The following is a 10,044-nucleotide window of genomic DNA, read 5'->3' as shown; positions in this document are numbered from 1 at the left end:
CAACCTACACTGCTATATTCTCTCACAATACATATTACCAAATCTCTGTTCCTACCTCTATATAGCTATCCAATTAAAATGCAACACAACCTTTAGTCTCTTTTCTCTCAGTTGATCTCTCTCACCCAAAGTCATTTGCTTGTGTCTGCCTAGTTTTGCAATTGAAACCCCTCTCAAAGGTGTCTTTGAGAGTAGCGGAGAAGTTGGTTGCGTCTGCTCGGTTCAAAGTAAATAATAGAATGAAAGCAAGAAGTAATGCAAAAGAGGAGCAGAGAAGGCATCTTTGGCTACATATAGCGAGACAGACAGTGTAGTGTTGTAGCAATTCTGAAGTGTGTTTACAATTGTAGACTTTAGGCTCAGTTTGGAAAGAGTATAAATACAAAAATGTACACTGCAAATACATACAAAATAATATAAATAAACATGGCTTTGCACTCTACATATTTGTATTTGTATCCAAAATGAGCCTTAGCAAAAGTGTTCAAATGATCGCCTGTAGTAGCAATTCTAAGAGATTGACTCTTGTCTCTTCGACTGTGAATAGTGGATGTCTTCAAAGCTTCATAGAGTTATATGATTCAAATGGAAAAGACATTTTCTTGATCTCTTTTCCTTATTTGGTTCTTTCTTGGGATGATTGAATGGTCGAACATGAGGAGCAATCCAGACTCAGACAGACGTTCTTTGTTTTCTTTTACATGATGAGAGAAATAAGTGCCCTTGGAATCGGAATATGAACCAGAATCAAAATCCTCTGTAATCGGAATCGGAATGGTCCATTCCCATAGTCTATTTGATTCAGACAGGAATAGGAATGAAAATTAAAATCAGCAAGAATGGAATTTCATTCCCAAGGGAGAGACAAGGAATGGCCATTCCCTCAAATGAGGGAATGTCTTTCCAGCAGGAATGGGATTCCACAACCAAACAGTTGGAATTGGAATAGCCCATTCCAATTCGATTCCAGACCCCTATTCCTATAAACCAAACGGACCCTAAATACATGGTCTATGAACAATCATATTGGAATCTTTAGAATGACACTAGTTTTTTGGTTATAAAAATCTAATAAATTTTGCTTGGGCGATGCCATGGGAAGGATGTCACGAGTGATTTCTGTGTTGTGTGTACATATAGTTGTGATAATATATTAGGAATTATTTGGACTGAAGCATTTTGAGACTCTTTGTTGTGTCTGTGAGAGAGAAAGAACTCGTTGTCATCCCTCTCAATTAAATCCATAAGTAGATAATGTATAAAATTCCAGACCCAAACTAGGAGGTTTTTGTGGTGTGAATGGAGAGAATTAAAAAGACTGAAAGTGTTACTTCAATAATTTTGTCGAGTTATTGAAGGATTAAAAGGGTTATGATGGTGCGCGATCTAAATACTCATAGTTGGAAGACGACCTGAACTCTGGTTGGGCGGCGAGCTGGACCGATTTGTAGAATAGTAGATCAGAGAACCTGGGGTAGCTGACTCGGCGAGGTCGCTCCGATGCTTAAGTCAGTACTTATACTATAAACGCGAGCTGAATCTTGAGTGCTTGAATGGTAGTGAAGAAAATAATCATGCGTACCTTTGCCTTGAGGTTTCTTGTCCTTATATAATGAAGTAGTCATGGGCCTTACGAAAGAGTTCTGGGATCTCCGGGCTGTGCAGATAAGGCTTGTTACGTTTTTGAAGGAGAGTAAGATGTTGATAAGGTTTATTGTTTACCTCCGATTCAGGCGGAGCCAAGATGAGTTCTCATGATCTCGAGAAATTCGGGATTTGTTGGGGAGGCCTTTGGAGTCGGTTATGTGGCATTTCGGCTCATTAGCTCCGAATTGGCACTTCGATTCTTTATTCCCGAACTGTATTGGGTGTCAAGGTGTCTCTATGCCGAGGGGGTTTTTTAGGACGAGGTGGCTGGATACCCGAGTTCCGAATGTTGTGAAATGGGTTCGTTTGGCTGAGTTGTCACCCCTCGAGCACATCGCGTCTACATGTCTCCTTCTTACTAGGTCGTGCCAAATCACCCCTCATCAAGTTACTTTAGTAATTTTGTATGTAAAAATCATTCATAAATGGGTATTTGGAAAAAAATGGTGCATGAATGTAACGTTTTCCATTTGAGGAGGTAACAGAAGAGAGGTTTTTGTTGCATTTCTCAAAAGTTTTGGGGAGGTATTTATTAAAATGAAAATATATGGGAGTTTTTGTATTTTCCCTAACCTTTTTAATAATAATATCTCCTCATTAATTATGCCATTAACTCTCCATTACTCCATTAAATTGCATAAAATACATTAACTTTATCTATATATCCATTCTAATTTAACTATATATATATAAATATATATTAGACATATTTACATTAAATTATAATTATTAGTAAAGATTAATTATATTGAAATTGAGATATTCAATGATTTATTATTGTGCTAAATAATCTACTTTCATTTAAAATTATAATCTATTTATTTGAAAATAATAAAAATTATTGTTATTGATAACAATAATAAAAATAATTTAGTAAGCTACTTAAATAAAATAAAAAAGTTATTAAGTATTGTTATTTATTAAAATATGCTTATTAATATAATAAAAAGAATTTGATTAATAAAAGGAATAATATAAATTAAAAGCTAATGTCAATTTAAAATTAATATAAAACTAATACAAAATTTCAAACAATTATTAGTTTTATAATTAAATTTTATTAATTTAAAACCAACTTAAATTCCATTGAAAAATAAAAAAATTATATAGTTTTATTAAATTTCGTAAGGAATTTAAATTTAATAAAAACTTAATATACTTAAATAAATTCAATTTTTGCTAATTTAAAAATTAATACAAATATTAATTTTAAATATAGTTTAATTCTTTTAAAATTAATTTAAATTCCATTTAAAAATAGGGAAAATTATTAAAACCTCCTTAGGTTTTCTAACAATCCTATAAAACTTCCTAGTGTTTTAACCTTAACAAATAACCACCCTTATTGTTTTGAATAAAGATGCAAATACCTTCCTCTCATCAGCATTCCAAATAAAAAGTGTTGATTTAATGCATTAATTTTACTTCACTTCAGCCTTTGACCTTACTTTGTTCAAGAAGAGTTAGGAGAATTATTATTTGGAAAAATAAACTAGTGATGCATAGAGTTGAAACTTTAAATTATGTATGCTAATGCAAAGGATAAGGGTATTTTGGTAACTTTAATATCTTTATTACCGAAAAGCCAAGGAAAAGGAGATATTTGCACTTTTTTCTCAAAACTATAGGAAAGACCTTTGTTAAGGTCAAAATACAAAGGTAATTTATAAAATTGTTATAAGAGGATATTTGTTTTTATAATTTACCTAAAAATAATAATAAGCAATAAAAATTAATAACAAAATCTTTTTAAAAAATAATAAAAATTAGCATTGCGATATAAAAAATAATATAAATTTATCTAGAGAATAAGAAAATCACTACTTTCACTAAAGTGCAACTTAAATTGTGATCGGATAAACTAGATATATCCCCCAAAAATAATACTTGAATTGATTTTAGTTGGACATCATTTAATGTAAATATAGTATAGTTCCATCTTCAATTTTACTTATAAATAATTAAAGTCCCTATATACATCGCACTGGTCCAAAGTACTATCTATATGTTAACTTGAGAGCCACCCATCGAGGAAAGGAGGCGATCTTTAGGGTTTTCTTTGGGGGTGGCTCCCTTACGAAGGGAGCCACTCATCTAGGTTGTCCTTCCCCTTCCCCCATCTGGTTTCTCACTTTCTCTCTCTCTCTCTCTATTTTGTGAGAGGCTCCCCTTGAGTTTACTCGAGGCTTTGTTCTCTAGTTTCTCCCATCTGGACTTTTCTTTCCTCCTGTTTTTCTCCCATTTGCGCTTTGACATGGGGTTCTTCCCTTGGACTTTATTTTACCGTTGGATGTAGCTTTACGATTGCCATTTATGATGGAAAAACTTTAGCTACTAGGGGCCAATAGCATAGGCTGTTGAGACAGTTTCTAGAAATGCCACATTACTATGAGAATGGGTAAATTAGTAATTACATCTCAATTTATTTTGACTAAATACCAAAGCATGGGCATGAATAGGTGGACTACCTAGAATGTACCCAGTCCAAAAACTTTCTCAACAGCCTATGTTGTTGGGCCCCAACAACCCAAATTAACCCGTCTATGATTGAGTTAGTTCGCGGTAAGGCTGCAACTTGGGTCGGGTTTGCCCGAACCCAACCCGAAAAAGTTGGGTTGGGTTGGGTCAGGTTGATGTTTGGGTTAGGGTTAGGGTTAGGGTTGAAATTCATGAACCCGATTTTACTTCGGGTTGAGTTAGGATTGAGCCCTTAGTCAACCCGACCCAACCTGAACCTAAATCTATAGTATATGTCATATATAAATATATGTTATATGTAATATATAACATACATTGATTTGTTTAGATGCATGATATTTGTATAGCCCCCACCACATAGTATCATGTATTTCTTTTAAGATAATCGCTTCACTTAATCCTAATAAAAAAGACTAAAACCTTAATAACATTATTTTATGTTTTTTGAAAATTTTATTCTTCATCTCTTCTATGTTGTTTGCCACCCAAAAAAGATCTATCATAAGTCATAACTCATAATAAAATATAGTCATTTTTAACATTTATTTTTCTGAACTTTGTACTAAAAAAAATAACATCAACAAACAAATACTAATGAAACATTGGATTAATATATATAGTGAAAGTCGAGTTAAGATCTAAAGTCAAGAAATTTTATGAGGTTTTAAAGGACGAGAAGAAGGTTGGGTTGGGCCCAACCTGAATTTTGGGTTGAATTCGATTGAGCTAAGGTTGAAGAAATTTAGTTAGGGTTTAAAACTTAGAATTGGGCTAGGGTTGGAGCCCTAGTTCGCGACTCTTTGGCACATGCTGCTCACGGTGACTTCTGTTCGCATCTCTCCGTCAAAGGCAGTCTTTTAGAGTCGTCTGTCTACTGACCGTTTGTGATTGATTTGAGATGTGTGCTTATTTACTTGTATTGGTGATTTTATTTACGTTTATTCAGTTTGCAGAAATTCTTTATGTTTTCTTTCATCTATTTGTATATTTTATTCTCCCGATAAATTGTTTTTGAGTTTTTTGGTTGACCTTATCGGTTTCTATTTTTTATCAAGAAAATTTATTGACATATATATATATATATATACACCCCGTCTTTTAAAAAATAAATCTTTTCCAATAGAAACCTAATCCTCACTCACTTTCCCTCTCTTCCTCTCTCTTACTCATCACCGTAATGCACACCCTTCATTGTTTCTCAATTTCTTCTTCTACCCTCATCGATTTTTTTCTCCGTTCTTCCTCCCTTTTCGTCTTCCCCCAACCTTCTAACGGCCCCCCTGTTCTCAGCCTCCGGTCATGAGCAAACCACACTAACAGCCGCCACTTGAATCCATTATCTTCTCGGTCGCCGGCGAAAGCTGTATCGAGAGGATTGTTTCTTCTCTCCAATCTCCCGGTTGCGATCATCAGTCGTCATTATCGTTTGAAGAAAGGAAACTAAGAACGAAACACTCTCGGTTCCCTCGTTGCAGCGTCCAATCTCAGGCCAAATTCGATTCTGGTGAGTCCAGTTCTCACCGTAATCTTTCCGTTGCTTTAATGTTTGATTCATTGTATTGTTGCAACACCGCTATGGGATAATCGATATCTGGATGGTTGCCGGAGCCGGTGATGAAGCTTCTGCTGAACTGGTTCTGTGAAAACCTTGAAACTTACTCAGATCTTTCGCAGCTTTCCTCTTCTACACTGATTACCGTGTGCATTTTTTCGAGGAAAGATGTTCCTAGCTATTCGGAGAGACGATTAGAGTTCTGCTGTTTTCTCTCTCTCTCTCTCTATTTTTTTCTAGTTCAGTTCCTCTGTCTGAAGATTCTGCTCATAACGATGCTATCCATTTCACTATGTTTTTTTGTTTTCGATTAGTGAAGGCCGAACTCTGTTTGAATAAAGTAGCTAGTGATTCATGTATCCCCATGCATCTTCTCCTTTCAATCATTTCATCACAGTAGTCTAGAATAAGTATTTTGTTTTGTTTTGTTTAGGAATCGGTCCGAAGACGAAATTTGTTTTGCTTCTGCTAGTTGATGTTTAGAATGAGTATTTTGTTGTGCTGATCGAATGAATGTTGAAGGCTTGAATTGTCTGTTTAATTTGGTCATACGACACTGTGATAAAGGATTTCAGACTTGCTGGCTATTTTTGTCGCCTGAGCTGAGGAAGACCGCCCAGTAAATGAGAAGTTTGATTCTCATAGCTAAAAATAAGAAAATAAAAAAATAAAAAAGAACAGAAGAAAGGGGGAAAAAGTAGATAATGATAACAAGGAATAGATAGCAGAATGGAGATGGTCCTTTGATGTGCAGAACCGGAATGAGAGGGGTGATTGGCCGGGGAGGACAAATTAATCCAATCATAAAGAAAAACAAAAATATAAAAAATAAAATAATAAATCAATTGGACAAAAGGGTGAAAGGGTGAGGCTAGTTAAATAGATTCGACCATATTTGGGTGACAAGGGAGGAGAATAAGCTATCAAAATATTGATCAAAAAAAGAATAAGCTATCAAAAAGGAACAATAATATAAAATAAATAAAATTTAAAAAAATAAAAAATAAAAAATTGATAAAAGAATATAATAAAAGAATAGAGTAAATAAATTGCTAGTCCAATAAAATCAATATGTATACAAATAGGGTTCCATAAGAAAATAACATGATAAAATCAAATTCAAATAAATAAATAAAAGTAGAAGTGGGGTGGATTCTCTTGTGTTGACTTATTCTTGGCTTGTTTTGCTTTCTCTATCATTGTTGTCTTTAGGTAATTAAAGAAACATGCATTTGTGCTTGTGGTTGCTTAGGTTCCATGTGGGCTTCACCTATTGGACCCGGGAGAGGGGTGCTTAACCCCTTCCCTTTCCCATCCGAGTCATACCCGGACTGGTTTAGCTGGTGCCTTGGGTTCGGAGTCAATATCAAATGAAAATATTTTTGAAAACCATTCTTGGAGGTCCCATCACCTCTAATTCTTGCAAATGATGGGTGGTGACCCAAACCAACCCAAGTGAGTTGTTTCCCAACACTCACACCACCCTAATCAGGTGAAAACTTGATTAGGTAATGTTTTGCCTTTGTTCTTGGATCCAATGGTGTGAGGGATTCTCTCAGGGATGAATTCCTAGCTGTATAACTCAAGGGGTGCAGATGACAATATTTGAATATGGATGAGTTCATTGTTGGGAATGTAAACTGGTAGTGGGATGGCTAAAGAGCCAGAGTCTGTAATGTGGATTTGTAGAGATGAAATTAAGAAGTTTAAATGGTTAACCAGAAGCATGACTTTGAGGACTCAATGGGTTAGGAGATCAGCTAATGGGATAGCTGATTCTTAGCCAACCAAGGGGTTTAATAGGGATTATTTGTATTGGGCTCAGTTGTAATTTTCTTTTTTGATTGTTCTTATGGGAGAGGTTGCATCTTGCTCTTCTCCCTGGGTTGTTTGTAATGCTTGTATATATTGATGTTTTTCTAATAAAAGTTAAAGTTGTAAAAAAAAAAGGAACATTAGATTCTAACTTTTCCAGTCAGTAGGTATGGACAAAATTACTATACTTTTATTTTATTTATAAGATGCATTAACTTTTTAATCATTAGACTTGTATTGGTCCTGAATTTTGATGATGCTATATGAACTAACTAGCATGTTGGTATACATGAAGTGAAAGTATTTCTCTCTTTAATTACCTTTGCAGCATAACTAGCTACATGTCTTTGCAATTGGATTTGCAGCTTAACATAGAGTGTATCCTCGTTCCTGCGGGTGTAACTGCTTATGCTCCAGTGTTGATCAGGGCAGCTGTTGTGAACAAGTTATGGAACTAATAATTGGGAAAACCCAACGGAGCATGGTTACATTAGTTTCAGCACGGTTATTCCTCTATGTTGGAGATTCTCTGCCATTACGAAAGTTATCAAGTTTATCCAGTATAACTGGGATTCACAATAGTGTGCGGTTCCAGAGATCAAATGATAGCAATAGTGGGCCCCTAACCCTTGCAAGCCTTGGATTCAAACCTAAAGTTGAGACGACAAAGAGAAATAAAAGCAATAAGCTTGGGCAGGTAAATGTGGCTGTTGAAATTTCTAAGACTAAAATCAAGCCAGTTAAGAGCAGTGGAAGCAAAAATGAAGTTAAAAAATTCCTTGAAATAGAGGCAGCTCCTTTTGCTGCAAAGACATTCTCTGAGCTGGATCTCTCACCTTTGATAATTGAGCGGTTGGAGAGAGAAGGCTTCACAGTTCCAACAGATGTTCAGTCCACAGCAATTCCCACCATTACAAAGAATCATGATGTCGTAATACAGTCTTACACAGGTTCTGGAAAGACACTAGCCTATCTCCTTCCCATACTCTCTGAAGTGGGTCCCCTGAAGAAAAAAATATCAAATGGGGATGAATCTGAAAAGAAAACTGGTATAGAAGCAGTTATTGTTGCTCCTTCAAGAGAACTAGGTATGCAAATTGTGAGAGAAGTTGAGAAGCTTTTTGGACCATATGACAAGAAGAAGGTTCAGCAGCTTGTTGGGGGTGCAAACCGATCAAGGCAGGAAGAAGCTCTTAAGAAAAACAAGCCTGCAATTGTTGTTGGAACACCTGGACGGATTGCAGAGATTAGTGCAGCTGGAAAGCTGCATACACATGGTTGTCGTTTCCTTGTTTTAGATGAAGTTGATGAGCTCCTTTCCTTCAATTTCCGTGAGGACATGCATAGGATATTGGAACATGTTGGAAGGAGGTCCGGGGCAGACACATCCTCCAGCTCAAAGAGTGCACTAGCTAGGTGGGCTGAACGTCAGATTATCATGGTTTCTGCAACTGTGCCATTTTCTGTGATACGTGCAGCTCGGAGCTGGGGACGTGACCCTCTTCTTGTTAGAGCAAAAAGTGTTGTCCCACTTGAGTCTGTGCCTCCTGGACCTGTGTCCTCGTCAAGCACTACTTGTGTTTCTACATCTAACTCAATGACTCAAGGTGCAATTGAGAGCTTACCACCTGTCCTGAAGCATTACTATTGTGTAACAAAACCGCAGCACAAGGTGGACACCCTGAGAAGATGTGTTCATGCACTCAATGCCAAGTGTGTGATTGCTTTCATGAATCACAACAAACAACTAAAGGATGTTGTGTTCAAGCTAGAGGCTCGTGGATTGAAGGCTGTGGAGCTGCATGGGGATCTCAGCAAGCTTGCCAGATCGACTACTCTGAAGAAATTCAAGGATGGGGAGGTGAGAGTGCTGGTGACGAATGAACTATCAGCAAGGGGATTGGATGTCTCAGAATGTGATCTTGTGGTCAATCTTGATTTGCCTACTGACTCAATACACTATGCACATCGTGCTGGCCGGACAGGTCGGCTGGGTCGAAAGGGAACGGTTGTCACTATATGCGAGGAGCCTGAGGTATTTGTTGTGAAGAAGCTTCAAAGACAGCTTGGGATCCCTATTTGTGCATGTGTGTTTACAGAGGGCAAGCTTATTGTCTCGAAAGAAGAACAAGACCATGAACCAGAACAGGAGGTGGAATAAGAATGCAATCATACTTATGTACCTAGTCTTCAAGTCTTGTTTCTTCCTATTCTTCCGAATTTCCTGGTGGATAAACAAAAGTTATGCTGTTTATTAAAATATGTTAATATTGATAGAGGAACTTTGTTCTTGGGTCTGTACCTTCAAGCAACTGAGGGGTGGCTTGGTTAGTAGGTTAGCTGGTTTGTTCTGCACAGCCACTTCCAACTAGACCTGTTCATGGGCCGGGCTCGGGATGGACTTTCACTCTGTATTAACAGATTTTTCTAAGGCTTGAGAGAGAGAGAGAGTGAGAGAAATTATAAAGAAAAAAATAAAAAAATGTATATATTAAATTATAAATATATATATTTCAATAAATATTATATTATTTATATATTTTATATAATAT

At 36.3% G+C, this 10,044-nt stretch overlaps 1 protein-coding gene across 2 annotated transcripts; it reads left to right on the top strand.

Moving 5' to 3' along the window:
- Nucleotides 1-5,225: 5,225 nt before the first annotated feature.
- On the top strand, nucleotides 5,226-9,771 carry EMB1586 (P-loop containing nucleoside triphosphate hydrolases superfamily protein). 2 transcript variants are annotated; one of them, XM_010277998.3, is made up of 2 exons: nucleotides 5,226-5,629; nucleotides 7,858-9,771. In XM_010277998.3, the coding sequence occupies exon 2, from the start codon at nucleotides 7,941-7,943 to the stop codon at nucleotides 9,651-9,653; it is 1,713 nt and encodes a 570-aa protein (XP_010276300.1). In that variant the 5' UTR covers nucleotides 5,226-5,629; nucleotides 7,858-7,940; the 3' UTR covers nucleotides 9,654-9,771. The 2 variants fall into 2 exon arrangements, with proteins under 2 accessions (XP_010276300.1, XP_010276302.1); XM_010278000.3 differs by having other exon boundaries at nucleotides 7,821-9,771.
- The last annotated feature ends 273 nt before the right edge of the window (nucleotides 9,772-10,044 follow it).

This window comes from Nelumbo nucifera, chromosome 4 (genome assembly GCF_055504915.1).
Source record: "Nelumbo nucifera cultivar China Antique chromosome 4, China Antique-T2T, whole genome shotgun sequence".
Taxonomy (NCBI): Eukaryota; Viridiplantae; Streptophyta; class Magnoliopsida; order Proteales; family Nelumbonaceae; genus Nelumbo; species Nelumbo nucifera.
The sequence above is the reverse complement of the archived record's forward strand: the minus strand, read 5'-3'. Positions and strand labels throughout refer to the sequence as shown.